At 35.6% G+C, this 25,386-nt stretch overlaps 1 protein-coding gene across 3 annotated transcripts in view; it reads right to left on the bottom strand.

Annotated features, from left to right (window-relative positions):
- The window catches only part of Armc1 (armadillo repeat containing 1), a 29,588-nt gene extending 5,304 nt beyond the window's left edge, over positions 1 to 24,284 (bottom strand). Inside the window, exons 1-4 of one of the 3 annotated variants that reach the window (XM_048783005.1) lie at positions 24,264 to 24,284; positions 16,707 to 16,927; positions 10,987 to 11,078; positions 1,148 to 1,337 (exon numbers count right to left, since the gene is read on the bottom strand). In XM_048783005.1, the coding sequence (XP_048638962.1) occupies positions 1,148 to 1,337; positions 10,987 to 11,078; positions 16,707 to 16,889 (465 nt within the window). In that variant the 5' untranslated portion in view covers positions 16,890 to 16,927; positions 24,264 to 24,284. Of the gene's footprint in view, positions 1 to 1,147; positions 1,338 to 10,986; positions 11,079 to 16,706; positions 16,928 to 19,585; positions 19,794 to 24,263 lie in introns of those variants that run through there. The other 2 variants (XM_015485832.2, XM_015485833.2) reach the window with 2 other exon arrangements.
- Between the last annotated feature and the right edge of the window lie 1,102 nt (positions 24,285 to 25,386).

Raw genomic sequence — 25,386 nt, 5'->3', positions numbered from 1 at the left:
TGTATGTTTGTGTCCTCTTTTATTTCTGATATTGATAATTTGTGATTTCTCTTTTTTCTTAATCAGTTTGGCTATGGGTTTATCAATTTTATTGATCAAGTCAACAAATTTGATTTCACTGATTTTTCTCTATTGTTTTCATTTACTAATTTCTACTGTTTCTTCTCTTCTATTTACTTTGGCTTTAATTTGTTCTTCACTTTCCATTTTCTTTAGCTTTAATTTGTTCTTCACGTTTCATTTTCTTAAGGTAGAAGCCTAAGTCAACAACCTGAAGTCTTTTCTCTTTTGTATATAAATATTTAGGCATGTGCTAATGAATTTCTACTCTAGACACTATTTTGGCTGCTTTCAACAAATTTTGATATTATACTTTCATTTCTATTAAATTTAAAATGTTTTCTAGTTTTTATTAATTTATTCATTGACCTATAGTTTATTTTAGAAATGTGTCGGTTTCTCAAATTTTGGAGGGATTTTCTAGATACCTTTATGTTACTAATTTCTTTTTTTTTTTTTTAATATTTATTTTTTAAATTCTCGGCAGACACAACATCTTTGTTTGTATGTGGTGCTGAGGATCGAACCCAGGCCGCACGCATGCCAGGCGAGTGTGCTACCGCTTGAGCCACATCCCCAGCCCTATGTTACTAATTTCTAATTTGCTTTCTTTGTGTTAAGAGGACATAGACTTGTCTTATGAACCATAATATAATCTCTTAGTAAATGTTTCCTGAGCACACAAAAGAATGAATATATTCTACAGCTGGGTATGGTAAAATATTAGTAAATATTAGGTTAAGGTGATCAATAGTAATATTTTTTTGAGTCTTCTGTAGCATCACTGGTTTTACTGTAGACTTAATCTACTAATTGAGAAAGTGTCATCGAAATCTCTAGCTCTAACTATGAATTTTGTCTGTTTCTCCTTGCATGTCTTTCAGTTTTTGCTTCATGTATTTTGATGATCTATTATTAGATGCATAAAAGCCATTATGTCTTCTAGCACATAATATCCCTTTTCACTGACATAAAATACTGATATTGGGACTTCCTCTTAAGACTATTAACAAATAACACGAAACAGTTTTAGTTAACATGATTTCTTTTTCCTCTTTTATGAACCACATGTTGAAAAAACACTTACCGTATCATCAAGACCATCTATGTGCAAAACCACTGTTTTGGCACGTTTGTTTGTAGTCCCCAGAAAAAACTGCGCTTTCCTTCGACGTGAATTCACTTCATTAAAACTATCACCATCTGCCATATTGGAGGCCTGAAGAATGTCATAGATTTCAGAGGCCAGAAGCTTTGTTTCTCCTGGAGTTGTAGTCCTTGTAAAGACACATTTAAATTAATAAGCAGTTACTTCTAGTGATTCTGCAATTTTATTTCTCAACTTTCAGGAGCCTTGTTTCCTTCATCCTGATGCCTTGCTCAATTCAAATGCCATAATGTAGAAAGCATTTTAAATTTAAAAACAATAATGCAGAAAAATCCTATCAATATAGTGGTACAAAACCACACTGAAATTATTAAATAGAAAACCAACTAATAAGATCAGGTTATACAACATATCCCTGGATCATCACTAACATTTAATTCTTAATTTGAAAGTAAATGAACTTCAAAAAAGTACAATGTTAAAAAAAAACACAAAAGGAGGAAATAAACCATGCTGTTATTCATATTATCAGATAATTCTAAGATGAGATCTTAGAACATTCAAATCAATTCTATTTTTTAATTTATGATTTTACATTTCTTTTACAAACCATGTATGTATCATAAAACCACAACTCAAAGTTTTCATTCTTAAACTTTTAAAAATCCCCATTATACCTACAAATGAGCTCAATTAAGTTTAAACCTTTCAACACACATTGGAGGTCTTAAAGTCTGTCCCCATTCAGCTATCTAAATCAGCTCCTTTTATCCTTTTATAATTCTTCAGGTTAGTCCATTATGATACCAGAAGATATCTTCTAGAAAGACCTTGCATTTTCACATATTCCTCTTTGCTGTTCTTTGTCCTGTAATGCTTTCCATATTTTCTTCAGCCAGAAGTTCTTTAGCCAGACCACAGGTTTTCTAACCTAACTTCTACCCTTGAAGTCTCAGTTTCATCACTGCCTTCAATATGAACGCCCCATTATAGTCCATTTCTCACACTACAAAGTACTGTTTGTATTGACCTTAATTTTCTACTTCTTTTACAAGTATATAAAAGCCTTACTAGGATATGTGTTCTCTTTATACCTTCCAGAGAGCCTAAAAAAAAATCTGTATATCAAGTAATACTTCAATTTATAATATTCATATCCAGCCTAGACATGTCAGATTTTCTATCACCCCTGGAACTAAAGCTCCATATAGCTAGAAATGTACAGTGCCAGGCACTCAATCACATGAGGTGATTTTCTTGGCCAGTTTACTACAAAGATAAGTTACTTTAGCTCTGGGTTGCAGGAAATTATCAAAAAACCTATTTTGGGGGTTGGGGATGTAGCTCTCAGTGATACAGCACTCACCTAGGATATGTGAGGACCTGGGATTGATTCCCAATATAGCAAAAACAAAATAAAACAAAACCTTTAAAGCCTATTTTTCATTTTTAAGAAGATGTCTCAGCATGTTTCACAATAGTTATTTAACAGATTATTAAAAAGGTGACTGCAGTTCTCAGATATTTTAATTATTAGCCAAATATAAGCTATAGAGTGTGAGGATACAATGGTTAGAAGTACCCAGAAATTTAAGAGGAAAAAGAAAAAGTTGGTATGTTTGTTACAGCTTTCCACCTTCAGTAATCTTCAGGTGTTTGTATCAAATAAAAAAAGAATCATCTTGCTTGGCAAGGTGGTAAGGCTTGTAATCCCAGTTACTCTGGAAGCTGAGGCAGAAGGATCCCAAGTTTAAGGCCAGCCTGGGCAACTTAGCAAGACCCTGTCTCAAAATAAAAAGGGTTGAGGGTGTAGCCGGGTGAAAGTGAGTTTGTCTAGCATGCGCAAAAGCCCTGAGTTCAATCTCCAGTAAAAAATAAATAAATAAAAACTAATGACCTTCATATATAATTATTTTTAAAACACACTATTCCAAAACTTTTTGAGAGAGAGAGAGAGAGAGAGAGAGAGAGAGTGGTGCTGAAGATCGAACCCAGCGCCCGCACATGCCAGGCGAGCACACTACCATTTGAGCCACATCCTCATTCCTCCAAAACTTTTAATGTATTTTATAATGACCCAATAGTTATTTGAGAACCTGATATAAATTTAGAGACCATTTAATAGGGAAAGTGAAAGTAAAATTCTTTTCCTAAATCAATTTTGCTCAGTCTGGCTTTGAACTTGCTATCTTCATATCTCAGCCTCCTAAGCTGATAGAACTACAGGCGTGCACCACCACACCGGGTTTTCTAAATCAATTTTAATGATATTATGTCCCCACCTAAACCCATCTATTTTCTGTTCTATCAACTTTTAAGACAGATGGTTTAAATTGATTTTGACACTGATTTTGAATTACAGCCTCAAAGTAGGGATACTAACCAATGTTTGAAAAAGTTCATAAGATGGAAATTACTGTTACATATTACTAATACCACTTAAAATTTTTTAATAGTGATAAAGACACAAAGATATATACATCTTATAATAATTCTAGTAAAAATCATTAAGAAAACATCCCATGATATAAAACTAATATAAAATAGCCCTATATGCAGTTAGGTAAAGAAGTTTGAGAACTTCTCCTGTCCATCAGAACTTTCTGATGATAAAAATACTTTCTTTAGCCAGATGACCACTGAATACTTCATTTTTGCATAGGTGGGGATTGACCCAGGGCCTCCAGCATGTTAGCCAAGTATTCTACCTGAGCTACACCCCCAGTCTCCTAGAAATTTATTTTTAAATTTAATTTTAATTAATTAAAACAATTGCTAATGGCTACTATATGGGACCAGTTTTAGGAAAAACGAAGGTCACTAATAATAATAATAATAATAAAAGGTTCTTTTGCTATCAGTTTCCTTAAACCAGCCTTTCTTTTCTTGGTGAATTATTGTCCTCATGCCTCTGACTAACCATTTCTCTAGCACCCTTACTGAAATGTGGTTCTACAAAAGAATTTAGCTCCACAAAAAAAAAAAAAACAAAAAACCCCAAAACCCAACAACTCTCTATTTTCTCAATTCTCCTAAGGAGAACTGTGCTAGAATCAATCCATATATATCAGAGAAAAGATAATCCATTTCCATCTAAAGAGTTCCTTAAGGCTTCAGGGTTTAATTCTTTCATAAACCTATTCTACTAGTCCCCACATTAGCAGCCAACAGAGCAAGGGAGGAAATGGCCATTTATTCATACAAATAATTTGCAGAAGTGGTACATGTACAGTTAAGACAGTGTATCATAGCTTCAGGAGGTTGCTCACACTACTTTTATTAGAAAGTTAGGAATTAACAACAAAACTTCATAGTCACATGGGTTTGTATGTACTTAGATTAGCAAGAATAGTCATATGAAATATTAACTACTCCCACCAGAATCATTTTAAATTTCTATTTCATAGTTTAACACACTTACCACTTTCTAAAAGACTTTTTTTTCTCCCTTTTTGGTGAAAAACCATGAAAGATTCTTAATGTCATTAATACTTTTTTTCCTTGCAGTGCTGGATATTGAACCCAGGGCTTCATATATGCTAGGTAAGCACTCTACCACTGAGCTACAGCACCAGCCCCAATTTCTCCTTAAAATGGAAAAATTTTGAAAGGGTATAAAATCAATACGATGGTCTCACTGTTATTTTAACTGTCTTTCTGGTATACCTCACAGGACTCATTTTACTGCTAACTTTTCTTTTTTTTTTTTTAGTTGTGGATGGACACAATATCTTTACTTTTATTCACCTATTTTTATGTTGTTCCGAGGACTGAACCCATGCATGCAAGGCAAGCACTCTACCACTAAGCTACAACCCCAGCCCCCTATTGCTAACTTTTGGAGGTGTTTACCAATATCAACAACCACTTCTCCAATTCTCTAGACACCAGCTGGGTATTCTACAATTCAACTTTAACACTGACTATTTAGAGTTGGTGTAAGTCTTTACAGGTTTAAGGTCTCACTTCTACAAACTTTCCCTCATTTCAGATGCCAGTCACAAATACTGGGGCCCAAGGTTAACTATATTTCTGTCCAACTTGATTATAAATATGGTGAAGGTTCCCACAAATTCCCTTTGCAGGTTCTTAACTTTGCTGAACTCAGGAAGGCAATATTCTTATGTTTACTTGCCTATTATATAAGGATATAACTCAGGAACTGCCAGATGAAAGAGACAATATAAGGTAAAACAAAGGGTAGGTGGGGGGTACAAGGAGCTCCCATGCTATCCCTGGCATGCCACATTTCCAACACCTTGAATGTTGACCAACCCAGAAACTTTCCAAATCTCATGCATCTTTAAAGAGCTTACCTTTAGACCTCTCCATCTTCCTAGAGGGCTAAAAGTTACAATCCTCTAGCCACTCATTTTTCTGGTGACTATGTCTGTCCTGAAGCTATTTAGGGCCCTACACTAAGTCATTAGCATACTCTCATGTGTGATTCAAAAAGGGTTCAACATGAATTTACAAAAAAGACACTGGCTAGGGTTTGTAGCTCGGTGATAGTGCTCTTGCCTCTCATGTGTGAAGCACCCTGTTCAATACTCAGCACCACATAAAAATAAAGATACTGTGTCCATCTACAACTAAAAAAAAAAAAAAAAAAAATACTGTTATTACTCAGAAAATTCTAAGAGTTATAGAAGCTCTGTGTCAGGAATCAGGAACAAAGATCAAATACATTTTTTGTATTATATTATACTTTGGAAATACCACTAATTAGTTGTCTATATTGAAAAGTTTCAAAATGTTATTTTTTAAAATTTGTACTAATTAGTTATACATGACAGCAGAATGCATTTTGATACACTGTACACAAATAGAGCACAATTTCTCATTCTCCTGGCTATACATGGTGCAGAAAACACCAGTCATGCAATCATACATGTATATACGATAATAATGTCCCTCTCATTCCACCATCCTTCCTGCCCCCACACTCCCCTCTGCCCAATCCAAAGTTCCTCCATTCCACTATCCTTCCTGCCCCAACACCCCCTACCACTCCCCCCCTCCCCATTATGGATCAGCATCCACTAATCAGAGAAAACATTCAGCCTTTGGTTTTTTGGGTTTGGCTTATTTTACTTAGCATACTCTGCAGTTCCATCCATTTACCTGTAAATGCCATAATTTCATTCTTCTTTAAGGATGAGTAATATTCCATTGTGTACATATACAATTTCTTTATCCATTCATCTGACTTGAAGGGCATCTAAGTTGGTTCCATAGTTTAGCTATTGTGAATTGAGCTGCTATAAACACTGATGTGGCTGTGTCACTGCAGTACGCTGATTCAAATGTTACTTTTTAAATACAACTGAAAAGTGAACTCTGACCTTTATTATGTATCAAAAATTATTTTCCAGCCAGGTGCAGTGGCTCCCCAGTTCCTAGGGAGGCTGAGGCTGGAGGATCACTTGAACCCAGGAGTTCAAGACCAGCCTAAGCCACAAAGTAAGACCCCATCGCAGATAATAATAATAACAACAATAATTTTTATTGGTGTTGTGTGTGGTCCTGGGGATTGAACCCAAGCAAGTACTCTATCACTGGGCTACACCTCAGCCTCTAATTCCTAATCCTGCAACACAAAAACCACCTTAACTTTAAAATGGTTCTAAGAAGAAAGGCAACTGCTCTTGTTTTAGTAAGAATGAAGTCAGAAGTAAGTACATTCTGCCCCTTGGGTCAAAACCTGTTTGTTTATCCTATTGCCTGTGCCTGTTTTCACCCACAAGGGCAGAGCTGAGTAGTTAAAATAGAGATCACATTTCACAAAACCTAAAATTGTTATAATTTGAGTTTGTACAGGAAAAAACCCCCAATGAACTGTTTTAAGCAATCACAAAAAAAGACACGTTGAAATACTGCAGGGGGGGGAGCAAAGGATGTACACTATAACTGTAGCCATTAAGAATGACATGACAAGAGGATGGATCTACAGAAGAATGCTCCTTATGTGTTGTTAAACTACTACTACTATACTATCTTTATCTGTTGTAAGACAAAATAGCACCAGAGTTCTTGAAGACATCATATAAATCAAAGCAAAATGGGGCAACAATTTCAAGAATCTCAAGAAAACAAAAGGTGAACCAAGGATCCAGTCTACTTGTCCTTCAAGTCTCAAGGTAACAGAAATAGTTTTAAACATAAAAGAAGTCAAATAGTTGAGTTTTTCTTGAGCAATCTATTAGAGATTGAGCTTCAACAAATCAAAAGCTTACCGGGAAAACTTCAGCAAAAGGACTAATAATAAGCAGTTTATGCATTTAACTATAGTGTAAAACTAAAATAAAGGCGGGAAAGAGAATGGAAGAATATATAAATGCTCTGATAAGGGAGAAATAACTTAAATGAGAGAGAGAGAGAGAGAGAAAGGGAAAGGGAGGGGAGGAAGGGAAGGAGGGAGGGAGAAGGAAAGTAGAAAAAGTTAAAAGACCTAATAGGTGGAAATCAAAAGAAACCATTAACTAACAAGTGGCAGTATATGCCTGTAATCCCAGTTATTAAACACTGTCTCAAAATAAAAAGGGCTAGGGATGTAGCTCTGTGGTAGAGCGCCCTGGGTTCAATCCCACTACCACACATGACAGACCACCATTTATCATGGCACTATTTCAAAATTGACAATTCTGGTAAGTTCCCCAGATGAAATTAGACATTTTAAAGTTAGGATGCCACATTTTATTAAAGTGGCTTTTCTTTATAGTTCACATCATGTTAGACAGCCACAATGCTTCAGAAAATACATTGTCTATCAGAAGTATTACTCTTAAAATACTAGTTAACAAGTGCTTTAAATTGAATTTAGACATTCTTCCAAATTGACATTTTGAATATTCTCTTTGCAAAGGAATTCAGGCCAAAAATACAATATAAAAGATTCTAATCTCAAATAACAAGTTTTTATTTATAGAACAGATTAAAATTAGAATATAATGTTAGATTCATTCTTAGTGACAAACTGAAAATTCTTTCAATTAAAGAATCAGAAGTGACAGTGACTTTGAAATCTATCTAATTATCAATCTTGTAAATGTCAATATGACCTCAACCTAAACTTTGCTGCTGAATACATGTTAACAATCTCAGCAATATTCTCCAGCAAAGCATAATACAGAGACTAAAGGATAAAGAAATCAGTATACAGAATTTTCCCTATTTTATAAAATATTCTTCTCTGCTTCCCAAGTGAAGAATAATCTCCATGCTCTCTCCCTAGTTCCTTTTTTTTATTTTTATTTTTTCTGGTTTCCCTTGATAACTGCCAGCTATAAGGTTCTCGATAGCTCTTTAGTTAGTAAGGCAGTACCCCTTCACGACAAATTTTCTGGGTTCTGGAGTAGAGGAATATTACTACTCTGGTACCTTCTTAGGTGCATAGTTCATAACAGCATGACCAACTCTTTCCCTAACTCAGTACTCCCAAACAGAGAGATGCTAATCTAAAAGTGTGCTTCTAATCCCGTACTGATCAGCTTGTTTTTATGGAACAATCATATCAAAGAAAGCAACTTCAGTATACAATATAGATCCACTGTATTCTACAGTTTTCAAGGTGATTTCATAAAAATAGAATGCCAATTAATTTATACCAGTTAAAAATAATGATACATCAGTCATCTGTATATAGTAACACAGATGTCAAAATGCAAAATAAGTTAGGCAAGGTGCTGTATACCTATAATCCTATCTACTCAGGCGGTCGAGGTAGGAGGAGTACAGGTTTGCTCCAGCCTGAAATCTTGGCAAAACTTTGTCTCAAAATAAAAAATAAAAAAGGGCTAAGGATGTAGTTCAGTGGTAGAGTGCCCCTGGGTTCAATGCCCAGAATCAGAAAAACAAGAAAAAGGAAAAGAAAATGCAAAATAATATTTAAAGAATAGACATTTACAGTGTCACTACTATTATACAAATACATACAGAAGTATCCAAAACAAGCCAAGTAGCTAGGCAGAGTAGCACAGGCCCGTAATCCCAGTGGTCCAGAGAGATGAGGTAACAGCAACTTAGTGAGACCCTGTCTAAAAATAAAAAATAAAAAGGGCTGGGAATCTAGCTTAATGATAGAGTGCCTCAATCTCCAGTACTACATAAGAGAAAGAAGGAAAAGAAACAAACAAGTAGAAAAGGAATTATAATAAAAATACCAGAGCAATTTAATTTATTTAAAATAGAATATCATGCCAAGTCATGAGGAAGTTCACAATACAATATTAAACATGCTGAACCAAAACTTGATTCTAACACTTCATAATTTTGATATTTACAAGCTACAACACAGTTCATTAACCTTCTGATAACCACACTAACATAGAATCCAAATACATTAATAAACTTCTAAGATGGTAATACTGGTAAACAAAGATAACTTTTAAAAATCTTTAAAGTCAACCTTCAAATCTGAGATATCCAACAGCCAAATGAACTGCAAAATGTATATTAAAATTATTACATTATATCCCCACTTTTAAAAGGGCTATAGAACCAAATTATAATGAAGTATTAATGAATATGTATCTCTTACTATCAGAGGAGTAAACAATGCTCACGTTTTGCTCTAAAAATATATAGTTCACATATGAATTTAAAAAATAAGCCACTTGCAGAAGCCATGTAGATACACTGGATAGATCTCCCTTCAAGAAAGTCTTTGCCCTTCTGCTACAGTCACAGAATAACCAACAATAGTGGCTTTCAGATCCATTACAAACCCAAGGAGGTGTTCTTCCCAGATATTCTCCAGTCAATGACTGACTAATGAGGGTACAAAAATCTGGCCATTTCTACTCAACGTGGGACTCCTCTAAAGGGCAATCTTTGCTTAGAACTGCCCACTGAATTGGCTGTCAGACCTGTATTGTAATATGCAAGTGTCCTTGTCCCATTCAGCTTGCTTTCTTCTTTCAAAGATGTCAAATCTGCATTGTGGTCTAGAGACTTTCTCTGCCTAATTTTGCTTCATCTCTCTTTAACTTTATAGACTTTATCCCACAATACAACTCATTTATTCCTACTTCCATTTTAGTATGATGATTGCCAAGATAAAGACTTGTACTGACACCATTTCTCTTACATACATAAAAGCAGTTTCCCTACTATTTTACTAACATATTTCTCATTTTTCATACATACAACCACATCCTTGAGTCAACCAAGGTAAGGAAGTTTTATAGGCTAATCAATGGTATCTCTACTCTGAATTTGTGAAGTTCAAATATAAAGTATATATTAATATTTCAACATTATTTTTAACCTAAGTTCCCACATCTATTTATTTGTACCACATATTTCCAATATCAGTAACTATACCTGTTAAAGATATACACAAACTACTCATTCAAAACCAAGTCTCTTAAGTCTCCAAGAAATCTCTCAATGAGGTTCATGAAAATTTCACCGGAAGTACTTTTATTACCATGATCCCAATGAAAGTTCTTTTGAGTAAAACCAAGATGAAGTAACAAAGAATACTGTCCCACACTACATATCATCAAATGTTGCTTTCCTGGCAATCAATTTATATATACCTAAATATATGATTTTTTCTTCTTAAAAAATTATTCATAAGTAGTGTTGTCTCACATTTAAATAAAATCAAACATTTTCATATGGATTATTGTTACTATCAATGTTTATCAAAACCATAAAATTAACCATCAAAATATGTTTGGACATAGGACCTAAAAAAGTACACCTTTTAAAATTTCAAATAAAATAAATGAATAAAAATAGAAAATAATGTCAGTGAATTATAACAAGACCCATTTTTCTACTACATGAGGGACACTATATATTGTACTTACTTCTGTATAACATTTTGCAAGCTTAACATCATACCCAATTCTCCTTTCATCTTTTCTCTGTTGGCACGACATTCCGCCAAGTATCGAAGAGCCTAAAGCAGCAACAGGAATAGGTTATTCACATGTCCAGGACGTTTAAAATTAAAATCTCTACACTAATTGCAAGAAAAAAGAGAAAATAAGATTTCAATTTTTAGAATCAATTGGTTTTGGAGTGTTTAGAAATTTTAAGTGTATGATACAGTCTCTGAAATGATCCTCTGATCTGTAGAGGCTAAATCTGTTCTTTGGAATAAAACTTCCTAGCTTATCTGCAAGGTCAAAATCAAGTTGTTCTGGTTTTACTTCATCTTGACAAGGACACAAGAAACTATATTCTACTTATCAGTCTCAAGTAGTAGTCCCAATAGCCATTAACTTTCTAGATGCTTTTTACATGGAAATTAAAACAAATTGCTGAGGGGGACAAAACATACAACCATCTTTATATGAACAGATTCTAGTTTTACAACAATTCACATTTAAAGTGAAAAACAGAACATGAACTAAAGCTCACAAATTTTCTATTTTGTGAGTTCACTAATTTTTCAGTGTGTTTTTATTCTTAATATTTAAAGTACATTTTTACAAAAGTACTTCCTTCACATACTGCTTCTTTAAGCATCTCATTTAGGCTTTCTCCTTTATATATAAATATTGCTGTCATCTATAGACTTTCTAATCACTCATCATTCACTGAAGACTCTGGTACCTAATTCTCATGGGAGTATCTTTATGGACTATGCTATCCAAAATTCTGCCATCTCTGTTCATTGACCTTTCACATTTACAATGGTCCTTTGCTTTCCATTTCCAAAGGGTTTGGTCTATAACAAAAAATGTACCACCATCTATGAAATTAAAAACTTAACAACCTCTTTCCCTTCTGTAAAAACTCCTACTGTGACTTCAAACTCATCCCAAAAAAGTTTGACTGCAATGGGAACTGCCCTCTCTCCATTAAAAAAACAGGACCATTGTGTTCAGACACTGTTCAAGTCTGTAATCCCTAATAAAAGAGAAATAATGAGGTAGGTCCTACAATTGCTCCATTTTCCTGCTTTGGTGATAGTTTCTAGACTATAAAGAGGGGAAATCCAAATGGAGCCTAGTGGTCTTTCTAAGTTTGGAAGACAGAGATCCAACTTGAAGAGGTTGGAATAGCTAGAATTTCCAGAGCAGAATAACAGGTAGGAAGGATGTGTACTCCAAGAAGAGTTATAGATATCTACAGGGGTGCCCAAGAATCTTCAGTTTGATACTGATCTGCACGTGCTTGGGATAAAAGGACACTTGGCCACCAGGAAGTAAGGAAAACAATTCTTAAGAGATCACAACTGGCTGGGAACAGTCTGGAATATTACTTATCTATGAAGTACAGAGACTTCACCATAGTCTGAGACATCAGAGAGAACCCTCAGAAGAGCTTCACCTAAGCAATGCAGTTACTACAGAATAAAGCTTACTTTACTCTAACAAAGCTCAAGGCAAATATTAAAAGAATCAAATAGTCCCAAGTAATTAAATGGCAACCCAGAACAATGTTCGAGAATATTTATAGGAATATCAAAAGAATCCAAATATCCCAAACCATAAAATTTTTAATATCTAGCATTTGATTAGAAATTACCAGGCATGAAAAAATGGAGGAAAATATGACCCATAACCAGAGAGGAGAGAAAAAAAAGGAATCAACAGAAACAAAACAAGATATAATAGAAATGATGTGATTAGGAGATAAAGACATCAGAATAGTTGTTATCAATATGCTCTATATGTTCAAGGATGAGTAGAAAAACATGAACATGGTTAGGAGAGAGATGGAAGATATTAACAGGATTCACATGAAACTTCTATAAGACAAAAACATTAAATATGAAAAGAAAAGCACACTAGACAGATTAATAAGTTTAGAATTTATGGGAAAGAAAAAAATCAGTGAACTTTAAAATGTGGTAATAAAAGTACTCAAAATGAAGCACAGAGAGAAAGAAAGAAAAAAAATACACATATATCCATACATATACATACCCAATCATACATACTGTAGGGGTTTAAACATGTGTAAAGTCAAATGTATGACAAAACCAGTATGAAGGATGGAAGAAAGAAATAAAAATATATTGTCTTGTGATTCTTACACTATACATAAAACATGTGCTTTATTTAAAGGTTGACTGAGTCAGGCAAGGCAGCACACAGATGTAATTCCAGAGACTAGGGATGCTGAGGCAGAAGAATTGCAAGTTTGAGGTCAGTCTGGGCAACTTAGCAGATCCTGAGTCAAAACATGAAGGAGGACTGGGGACATAGCTCATTGGTAAAGGGAACCTGAGTTCAATCCTCAATACCACAAATATAAAATAAGTAAAAATGCATACTGTAAAACCTACAGTAACCATTAAATAAACTAAAATAAAAACAAAAGGGTATAACAAAAATAAGCTGACTACTAGAATAAGAGAATTATGAAAACACCCCATCTATCTGTCAATGTAATTGGGAACTCTTGCCTACCGATCCCTGTTCTTTCTCCTTAGCTCTATCCCTGTAAGACTTTACTTTCTAGCACCCAGTCTATCATTTCAACCACTCTGGTGCCAAGATCCTAAATTTCCTTGTATAGTCATTTTGCTCAACTTACCCAGCCAAATCATGGACCAACTATTTGGTTCTTACTGTCTCTACCAGACCTGAAGCCATACAGAAAGAAGTTTTATAACCAAATCTTAAGCTTCATATCAATCCAATGCTACCAAACTAATCAGTACCAACACTGCTGAGCAATCTTACCGTTCCTCTTTAGCAACCTTTCGCATTTTCTATAATTAGGAAATCCTTCTTCTCAAAATTTTCCTGCTCTATCAGCCCCTGGCTTCTGAATTTACATATATTCAAGGCTAGTCTAGTAAAACAAAGCAAAACAGTTGGACACAGTAGTGCACCCCTGCAATTCCACCAACTTGGAAGAATGATTGGAGAACCTATAAATAAGTTCAAGGCCAGCCTGGGCAACTTGATGAGACTCAGTCTCAAAATAAAAAATTAAAACAAACAAACAAAAAAACTTCCTTCCTTCAGTCCCAAGTCCCTATCTAGAGACCACCACCCTCTCTCTTCTCATTCATATTGTATTTCTTACTAAAATTGGACTCAAACTAGGAGCCATGGAATTTTTCTTATTTGTAACTACTGTTAATTTCTTATATTAATGTCAGTTTTGCCCATAAAATTTCATTCTGTGAAGGCAAATAGGAAACTCATATTATACAGTTTGATTTTCTAAAAGGAAAAGCATATTTTCTGGTACAATCTTGTGAAATTATATTAAATATGAACTTTACAATGAATCTTTAAGTAAAGAATGGTAAGCAAAATTTTTATTAATTTGCTTTTAAACATTTTTTGTTATAAATATTTTAGAGAACACAAAAGCAGAGAAAAGATAGGGTGGGCAAACTATGTCCAGCTTCAACAATTATCAACCATTTGGTAATCTTATTTCATTTGTCTTCCCTGCTCATAATCACAATGGTGTATTTTATAACAAAAGGATATCACATCATCCCATTTGTAAAGATTTCAGTAGATCCCTAAGAAATTTTTTCAAAATTAACTTAATAATATAATTTTAATGCCCTGCTGAGGTAATAATTTTTAACATCATGTGCTAGCTGATCCCTATTCATTTCCAGCTATTTAAAACTTGTTTATGGTTGACTTTTTCAAAGTAGGATCCAAATCACATCCACATATTACACGTGGTTAGCAAGTCTCTTTCGTGTTGTTTAATCTATAATTGTTACTAACATCCCTCTAGTAGTCTTTCTAATGCCAGTTACTGTTCAAGGAACTAGATGATCTGCCTTCAAGAAATTATCACATTCTGGGTATATACACACAATGGAATATTACTCAGCATGGCATTTGCAAGTAAAAGGATGGAGATGGAGAATATCATGCTAACCGAAATAAGCCAATCCCAAAAAACCAAAGGCCAAATGTTCTCTCTGATAACTGGATGCTGATCCATAATGGGGGGGGCATGGAAAAATGAAGAAACTTTGATGGAGAAGAGAGGGGAGGGGAGAGAGTATGGGGGCAGGAAAGACGGTGGAATGCGATGGACATTATTACCCTAGGTACATGTATGACTGTACATATGGTGCGATGCTACATCATGTAGAGAAATGAAAAGTTGTTCCGCAGTTGTGTACAATGAATCAAAATGCATTCTGCTGTCATATATATCTAACTAAAACAAATAAATAAATTTATTAAAAAAATAAATGATCACCATCGGATTTGTCTGACTGCATTGTCTTTTACATGTTTTTCTAACCCCCATATTTTTCTTAAAATATGATGTTTTTTGCATTGTTGGCTATGATCCTACATAATTTTCTCTTTTCCTTACCTTTCCTTCTCATATCAAAATAACAAGTGCCATGTCCATCAACTTATGAATGGATAAACAAAATATGACAAATTCATACAATGGACAAAGAGAAAGTACATTAGAGGTTTCCAAGGGATTAGAGGCCTGGGGAGTAAAGGGTAAAAAATATAGTTTCTCTCTGAGGTGAAAAAACACTTTAAAACTGACTGTGGTAATGGCTGCACAACTAGGTGAACATGCTAAAAGTCACTGAATTGTAGACTTTAAAAATGCAAACTGTATGATGGAATATGATTTATAGTCTATAAAGACATAAAATAAAAACAAAAGAGTAAATTCTTTCTTGGGCTTGTGGGTGATCTTGGTAAAGTATGTGCTTAGCAAGCCTAAGGCCCTGAATTCAATCCCTAGCATCGCTCCCCTCCTCAAAAAGTGATATTTTATTTTGAGCATCTACCTACACTAATATGATACAATCCTCAAGATTTCTTATTAACTAGATAAATTGTGAATAGAGCTTAGTGGTACAGCACTTGCTTAGTATACACTGGGTTTGATCCCCAACATTGCAAATAAGGAAACTGGTAATTAGCTCAACACAGTGGCACATGCCTATAGTCTCAAATATTCTGGAGACAGAGGCAGGGGAGAAATCACTTGAACTCAGGAATTCCAGCCCAGCCTCAGTAACACAGAGAGAGAGACCTATCTCAAAAACAAAAGAAAACAAGCCTGCTACTCAGGAGGCTGAGGCAGGATGATCCCAAGTTTGAGGTCAGCCTCAACAACACAGTGAGTCTATCTAAATAAAAAAAAGAGGGCTGGGGCTGGGTACAGTGGCACATGCCTGTAATCCTAGTGGCTTAAAAGGCTGAGGAAGGAGGATCACAGGTTCAAAGCCAGCCTCAACAATTTAGCAAGATCCTGTCTCAAAAATAAAAAAATTAAAAAGGACTGTGGATGTGGCTCAGTGGTTAAGTGCCTGGGTTCTTTCCCTGGAACCAAAAAAAAAGGGCTGAAGACAGCTCAGTGGTTAAGCAGGGTTCAATCTCCAGTCTCATACACACACACAAAAAAGACATCTTGTTAACTGAAAAATAGGAAGTTGTAGAACATTTCACATATGTAGTGCTGCCACTCGTGTTAAAAAAATAAAAACCAACGTACCATTTGTGGAAAAGGGACTATTATTTGCCTTAGTTTCTTTTAATTTTTTACCATGTTCATCTGATACCTTTTCAAATTCTCCTTATTTCCAAAATGAATACTAAAGGCAACTTACAAGCAAAGCTGAGTGGACAACAGAGGGGTTTGGGTGGTCCATAAATAAAATAAGGCCAGGCAAACATCCCTGATCTTGAACAATGGCTCTTCTATTCAGTGGATCTGCTGCCAAATCTCGTAGCTGGTTAACTACTGATAGAGCATCAGGTTCTTCATTCATGGTGGAGGAGGAAGAGTTCATCTTCTATGTCATGTACATGAATAAAATCTTCATAAATTCTGTAGAAAAGGTTTGCAAAATTAATTCTAGGATGCTGAGGTATATTATAATATTTATTAAATAACCAGGATAACAACATCTTTATAAAGAAACAGATGAATCTAAATCGCAAAAACATTAAATTAGCAATTCCAGTTTGAGAAAAATAAAATGAATATAAGTTGAATAACGAAAGCATGTTAGACACATGTACACAATATTTAAAGAACATATGTCACCCTCCATAGCCTAATAAATCCCTTTTTAGTAATACATACTTTAACACTAAAGTTACAATAGACAATATACTTCAAGCTTGTAACCTTTGCTATACTTTCTTAAACTGTAACACTGCCAGTGCTTTTTTCCCCTTAGAGCATTTCTGAGCCTGAAACAAGTGCCTCAGGGAAAAGTGACCAGCTGAGAGCTTTTATTTTTGTTCCCCCCCATCTAAAACAAAAACCCTTCAAGTCTACAAAAGATAAGCTCCTCTGGGGAAAAAGAAAGGCTCAAAGAAGGCTGTAAATCAAGAAGCCCCGAAACCATCTTGCCTGTGCCTCAACCCAGCAGAAATACTTGTCTTTAAAGGCTAGGGGAAAAACTTCAAAATAACTTTTAAATAACCTGACATGCTTATCTAAGCAATATTACAGCAGCCAATGAACCATAAAACAAAAACTTCCCCTACCTTCTTCTACAATGAGTATTAGGCTCAAGAGCAAGTAAGTTTGTTTTCTATAGTTTTTTTTTTTTTTTTTTAAATCAAAAACACTAATGCCAAGAAGTGTGGACCTGAATGGCTTACATCAAAATATTTTGTTAATATGCAAATTCCTAGGCCCTACCCCAGACCTAAGTAGGAATCTATGGAGGTAGAACACAAAAGACTTTTTTTGGGGGTCTTCTTTTTATGTTTTTATTGGTGCATGTTAATTATACAAAATGGTGGGTTTCCTTGTGGCATATATAAAAATATAATTTGATCCATTTCACTTCCCAATCCAAGATTTATTTTAATACACACTCCAGTTAGTTTATGGCACAAATTTTACATTGGTCTATAAATGAATTTTTTTAAATGTTGGCTATGAACATCTGAATAAAACCCTGAACATTAAAATCCTACAAGAGCCTTTTTTTAATTATTGATCAATATAAGATTATCAATAAGATTATTTGAGACTAGATATCAGTTTTATCAGATAACTAAATGAATAAACTGGAAAAAAAAAAAAAAGCAGAAGTAAATTTACCCCTTTCTTCCAAAGAAACTAATTGAAAGTTCTTAATACATCAAACACAATTTGGAGTGGGAGAGGGCAGATTGTGGTGAGGAGCTAGACTGTGCACAGATTGTATGTGGATAAACAGAAGGTTCTTGAAATTTTAATTGTCAGCAGTAGTATTTAACATTTCTTATGTCTTAGTTTGCTTTTTTACTTTTTAAAACCAGCACCTGATGTCTTACAGGATAGTTCTGAATCACAGTTTAAATATTCATGCCTATTTTAAGAGTTTTGGCTGCCAAGCTAAAATTGAGAATACAGATATATTTTTAAAAATCATAGACTCATTATGAAATGATAAAAGTGTGAAAAAACTTTTTCCTTGTCTTTTTACATTCCAGTTTTATCCACAAGAGACTATACTGTATTTTCTTTCTTTTTTTTTTCTTAGTTCAATTTGGACGAACCATTAGGGGACAATGAATGTTCCCTAGACTTAAAATAAGCACTCTGATCACGTAAGGGATCCTGTTTTAAAGCAAATTCCGATTCAGTAGGTGGAGCAGGACCTGAGATTCAGCATTTCCAGCATGCTTCCAGATGAGGCTTGGGCTACTTGTCAGGAAGCCACACTTCTAGAAGCAAGGAGCAGGATACAATGTGAAACACCTGTAAACCGGCAGTGGCCTGAAAGATTTTCTTTCCTTTCAGCCAAGATTCACTATTCAACTCAGAGAAATACTTATCTCTCACATGCTGCAGAGGACACACAAACTAATTCCTTATTGAATTGAGCGGGATTAAGAAAATATATAACAAGCATTAAGATCAGATCTGGCTTTCTCCTTTCTAGCAAGGAGTTACCTTCTTTGAGTTTCAACTTCTCATATAACAATCTTGAATGATACCAGGATCTAAGAAAATAAGAATGGCGATATGGTAAAATAGAATGCTGGCAATCGCCAAACACGCACAACACTTGGTGCGGTGGCCCGTGAGCGTCGGGATAGATCACGAAAGGAGTTGCCAAGAGCACAAACCACCCCAAAGAACAGTTTTTTAAAAATACACAGACGTGAATACTGGTCTCTCTTTAATTAGGTCAAACCCAAGCATGTCCTTCCGCTCTTTGGAGACATGCGGGTGCACAAACTCAGAGAAAAGTCACCTAAGAACAAATTGAAGAGATGAAGACGCGAGATGACACCCATTACTAACAATGCTAGGACTGGTAAAAGTTGGATGTAGGGAAGACGGAAAGAAAGCTAACATCTTCATAAAGTACACGCGAGCAGGGCATTTCAAAGCGCCTCCTTGGGACGAACTACTGGATCCTGACTGGAAAGCAGGCTGACGCGCCCGCTCGGGTGGATTCCCCGCCTAAGGGCAGGGGCCGCTTTTCGCGGCCTTCCCACTCCACGGCTTTGTCTGCCGCCCCTGGACCCTACATACCGCTCCAGAGCTTTAAGAAACCACAGCCTGCCGCACCATCAGGATCACAGCTACAGATGAGGTAGAGGTATCCAGGCAGAGCTGAGCGAAACCCTCGGTTCGCAGCCGTGGTTTCAGTAATCGCAGTCAACCGGAATAACTCCAGGTGCCCAAGAGCGAAGGCGCTAGCGGGGAAGGCTCTGCAGACTCTCCCTCAGTGACCCTGTCACCTCCGCCGGCTCTGCCTTCCTATTGGCTGGTAATGAGTTCACCGCGAGGAAAAGTATCCAATCAACGAAAGCCGTCTTACAGCTAATCGTTCATTGGCACATTAGGGAAATGCACTAAGTACTCAATAGACAGGTCCAATGAGGACACAGAACACTGAATTGGACCTAACGATTCTCCGTCCATTGAGCACTAACCCAAGAAATTTGATTCCGACGAAAAGCCTTCCTACTATACCGACTACAACTCCCATTGTTCCGGTGGTGGAAAGGCTTCTTTGCTCCTGTGGTCCCGAACTCATTTTTTGGTATTTTATTTAGAGACAGGGTCTCAATGTGTTGCTTATCACCTCGCTGTTGCTGAGGCTGGCTTTGAACTCGCGAGCTTCCTGTCTCAGCCTGGCGAGCCACTGGGATTACAGAGTCCGCCACTGCGCCCAGCTGCTTCTGTGAATTTTAATTCACAATCGTTAAATTTGTTTTTACTATGGATTTAAGCGTTCCTTGGACTCTTCGTTCATTTCATCTAGGTGTCCAGTGTTCCTAGCAAAGCTAAGGCTGCAAAGTACAGTTCTGTTTGTTTGAAATAGTGATTGCTTTTTGAAATGACTTTTTTTTCCATTCTAAGGGACTCGTTCGAATTTTCTTTTGTCACGCAGTTCTTTTTTAAAAATTATTAAAATTTAATAATAAAAATTAAAATTATTATTGCCTTATATTTATCAAAGTAAAGGTTTATGTTCTTGTTTTATTGATAGCAGTCACTAAAGGTTTTAGTTTTGTCAAGGTATGGATTTTATTTTATTTTTTAAGTATTTCTCCAGTGTAATCTAAATCCCACAGGCCAGTCATTGACAATAATACGTCTATTGCACTCAAAAAACCACTGTGTCACAGGAAAGTAGGGATCTGAAACTCCAAACCTCGGTTCTTGTGTTCTAAGGAAAGATTTAAAATCAGACATCAAGTCATGCAAGACAACTTTATTAGAAGTGAATGTGAGGCTTAGCAAGAAGCACTCTCAAGTTGGAAAGTGGGTCGTCTCCAAGTAGAGGACGACAAATAAGACATTGTTGGCCCCAATTTTATTTATTACTCTTTGATATTTACCAAGAGAATTGGGGACCACCTTCTCTACTCTCTGCTAACCAAGTGTTCAACTCCTCCTTCACGTTGCACAGTGCAGTTTTTGACCTTAGGTGTTCCTCTCTGGAACTGTCATGGGATTAATCCTATTTGGGGAGGGGGGTTTTGTGGCTTCATCTACAAGTCAAACCCAAGTTAATGGGGGCACTGGGATCAGGTGCTGGTCAGGCATTACCTTAGTGTAACTGCACTACTAAAGGAATCTTCCTTCCCAGACAATTGGAGACACTTATGGCCATAATTCCTAGCTTTACATCAACATCAATGGACCCTAACAAGAGTTAGTCCCATTAATCCTTCCTTGACACAATTTTCAACTAGTTCCCTTGCTTCTGTTTATTTTCCACAAATTAACTACCACCCTTTGCTTTCTTGTCTACTTTGGAAGTAGTTTAAAGTAGGACCCTAAAATAATTTAAAGAATACTAGTGACCTTGCCTGCATTTCACTGCTTGTTGCTAGCTACTACCCAACAACAGGATTTTGGATTCCCTCTTTTACAATTTGATTCTGCTATGTAGCTTATATTTGAGAGGCCTCTTATGGGCTAATATCTTCTGTACTTTGTAAGGAAATTTAAAAACCAAATGGTTACTTGTGCCATGTGTTCCTTGTTTTTGATTATCCTCTTGTAATAAACGCAAGAAGAAAATAGGAGCAAAATAAAGCCATACTATTCTTTTTCACAACATTTGACCTATAGCAAAAACAAGCCTGGCCAGCCATGGTAGCACTCTCCTGTAATCCCAGCCACTCTGGACGCTGAGGCAGGAGGATGGTAGTTCAAAGCCAGCCTCAGCAATTTAGTGAGACCCTGTCTCAAAAACTAAAAAAAAACCTGGGGATGTGGATCAGCTGTTCAGCATCTCTGGATCACTGCCTGCATGAAGGGGTGGTGGAGTAGGTGTCTGGCTTGGTTTCTTTTCCCCAAAGCCACGAGGGAGTTGGAGTGGTGGTGGGGAAGCACTGAGTCTAAATTATAAAGAAAAAAAAAAGATGATGCAGAATGTCCAATGGTATACCGGTTGTAATAATCAATCAACTGCTGGAATTTAAAAAAGAAATGGGGTGGGGTGTAAGTGCATAAAATTGCAAAAAAAAAAAAAAAAAAAAAAAAAGCAGCAGCAAATAATACTAAGTCCAAAGAGCATAACCAGGTTAAACATACCCCATCTGGTTGAGTAAATGAAGTTTTGTACAGTATTGTTATAAAAACAACTCAATAGTCTAGGAAATTAAACTTGCTATTTATACTAAGGTTAATTTTTGTATTAGGAAGGGAAAAGCCATATAGCATTTTCCCAACTAGTAATTAATGGCAGGAATTTTTTGACACTGTCCAGAATATATGTTCCATAGTCTTTGTCATTTGGAAGTTCCTACAGTCTAAAATATAATAATTCTTCTGCCATTAAGACCAATTCTTCCTGCAAACTGTCATGACAAAGAAATGATGACTAGCATTAAAAAGCACAAGATGCATCCACAAAAAGATAATTACCACTTTCCTAAGCACCTATGGATTACAAGCCTCAGGGAAATCTTTCAAGGTTTTAAGAACTCACATCCCATTCTAAAAGTGTCTGAACTTGACACCAAGGAAGTTATATTACTTACCATTATGAATCATCACTTTTTCTTCACCTTGGGTATCTTACCACAGGACACAGCTGGAATGTCAAGTTTCCTAATAGCTGTGTTGCTTAAGATACATGATTCAGATAGTGGCTATTTTATTCACTCAATCATTTGACAGTCATTTTTTGAACATGTATATTGTGTCAGAAATAGTCTTAGCTATGGATTTAAAGATATGGAAGAACATAATCCTTGCCCTCTAAAAAGTTCAGAGTCTAAGGAGCACAGGGAGTAGTGTTTTCTGAAACTTTTTGATAAAAAACCCTTTTCAGTTTAAAAACAACAACAATAAACAAATTTTTGAACACAAACTTTTGACGTATATTTATTCATAAATTTTGTACATGAACTATCAAATGTACATTTTAAAACATGACAAAGATAAAATTTAAAAGAATAATAAATAATTATGAATGGAATCTTTTGCTATCCATCTGTATGAAAATGAAATTGGGCCTATATATTTCATCATTTACCAAAAGATTAATTCCAGATGTATTAAAACCTCAAATCTTGGAAACTACATATATAACCTAGAGATACAGAGAAACTTAAACAAGACCAGAAACTAAGAAGTTAATAAAATAACATATTTGACTTGTTTTGAAAAGCAATTTTGGAATCCAGGGATACAGCTCAGTGATAAAGTGCTTGTCTAGCAAGCTCAAGGCCCCAGGGTTCAAACCCTAACACTACCAAAGAAAAAGCAATTTTTAGTAGGATAAAAAATATAAGGTGATATTAATACACAATAAGTTTGGGGGTAAATGTGCAACCTAGTGAGCAGACAGAGGTTAATGAAGAGCAGGGAATAAGCAATTCTATAGAAACTGGGCAAAGAACATAAATAGGCATTTAATAAAGAGAAAATCTATGTGGTCAATAAACTGAAAAAAAACCATGTAAACTCACTTATAATAAGAGAATGCAGATTAACATAACAATGTGAATAATCCCTTAAACCTCATCAGGCTGGCAAAAATCAAAATTATACAATGTTACTGGTAGAAAACTCTTCATATATTTCTACAAAATGTAAATTATTCCAGCACTTAAACAACAAAGAAAAACCTATTCTTATAAATAACCTTTTAACCCAATAATTGTGACCACAAGAATCTAAAGCAGTGTTGTGGAATACACCTGTAATCCCAGCAATTTGGGAGGCTGAGGTAGGGGGATTCCAAGTGCAGGGCCAGCCTGGGCAACTTAGTGAGCTCTATCTCAAAATAAAATATAAAAAGGGCTGGGGATATGTTTCAGGGGTTCAGCACCTCTGGGTTTCAATCTCTAGTACCAAAACAAAAACAAAAACAAAACGAAACTGTGAGTTAGGTTATAAGGCAGAAGAGTGTTTTAACAGTTCCATTGCAAGTCTCCTCTTCCCCCTCCTCCTCCTCCTTTTTTTTTTTGCGGGGGTGGGGGGGCATGAGTCGTGGGGACAGAACCCAGGAGTACTTTACCAGTGGGCTACATCCCCAGCATTTTTCTTTATTTTGAGACAGGATCTTGCTAAGTTGTTTAAGGCCTCACTAAATTGCTGAGACTAGCCTTGAATTTGTAATCTTCCTACCTCAGCCTAACTGGTTGCTGGGATTACAGGCTTGTGCCACTGAGCCTGGCAGGTGTTTCTAAATAAACAAGCAGGAAGGAGAAACTGTAGATTGAAATACATTCAAGAGACATACCCGCAAAAGTAACATGTGGCTCTTTTTGGATGTGGATTCAAATAAACCATCTAGATAAACTGTAAAAAACAAAAAAAGACATGAAGGTAAATTTGAACACTTATTTAATATTAGGAACTAATTAATGTTTTAGATGTAACAATGGTATTATAGTTATATTCTTAAAAAAACTATTTATCTTTTAGTGATATACAGTGAAATATTTATGAATGGAATGACCTGAGATGAGTTTCAAAAGAATAAGAGGAGCAACTAGGTGTGGTAGCACTCACCTGTAATTCCAGTGACTCAGGACGCTGAAGCCAGAAGATCACAAAGTTTGAGGCCAGCCTTGGCAATTTAATAAGAACCTTGTCTCAAAAAATAAAAAGGGTTGGATATGTAGGTTGGTGGTACTTTGCCCCTGTGTTCCATCCCAGAAAAAGGGAGGAAGGAAAGGAAAAATCAGAGGAGGGGAAAGCTTGTAGTTATATGAGATGTAGCTGTACACTGGCTGATGAATACAAGAGGATTCCTAGTACTATATTTTTGTGTATATGTGACATTTTCATAACCACAAATTTCAAAACAAAACATAAAAAAGAGCCTTATAAGTCAGATCAATCCCAAGGGCTGGATTTATTCATTCATGCATTTATTTATTTATTTATGGATCCTGGGGATTGAACACAGGGGCACTTAATCACTGCGCCATAACCACAGTCCTTTTTTATTTTGAGACAGGATCTCACCAAGTTGTTTAGGGCCTCCTAACTTGCTGAGGCTGGCCTCAAACTTCTGATCCTCCTGTCTCAGCCTCTCCAGTCTCTGGAATTACAGGCATGTGCTGCTGTGTCCAGATCAAGGGCTAGATTTATAACAAGGAATGTCACAATTTCTGAAAGGTTGTGGTCTCTTGACACATTTGAATACGGAACTTTTCTGTTACTTCATAAGACAATAAAGAGAAGAATAAAATATTCTTTTTAGAACAACCAAAATTATATGACAAAATTAAAATTGCTTAACAACTTGTCACTAGGCACAGTAAAAATATTCTTTTAATTGAGCTTTATATGACTAAAGAAGATTAAAATCTTATCACCTATCAATAATTTCTGCCTATTATTGTGATTAAAGGAGC

This window comes from Marmota marmota, unplaced genomic scaffold (genome assembly GCF_001458135.2).
Source record: "Marmota marmota marmota unplaced genomic scaffold, marMar, whole genome shotgun sequence".
Lineage (NCBI taxonomy): Eukaryota > Metazoa > Chordata > Mammalia > Rodentia > Sciuridae > Marmota > Marmota marmota.
This window is presented reverse-complemented; position numbering and strand designations above follow the sequence as displayed.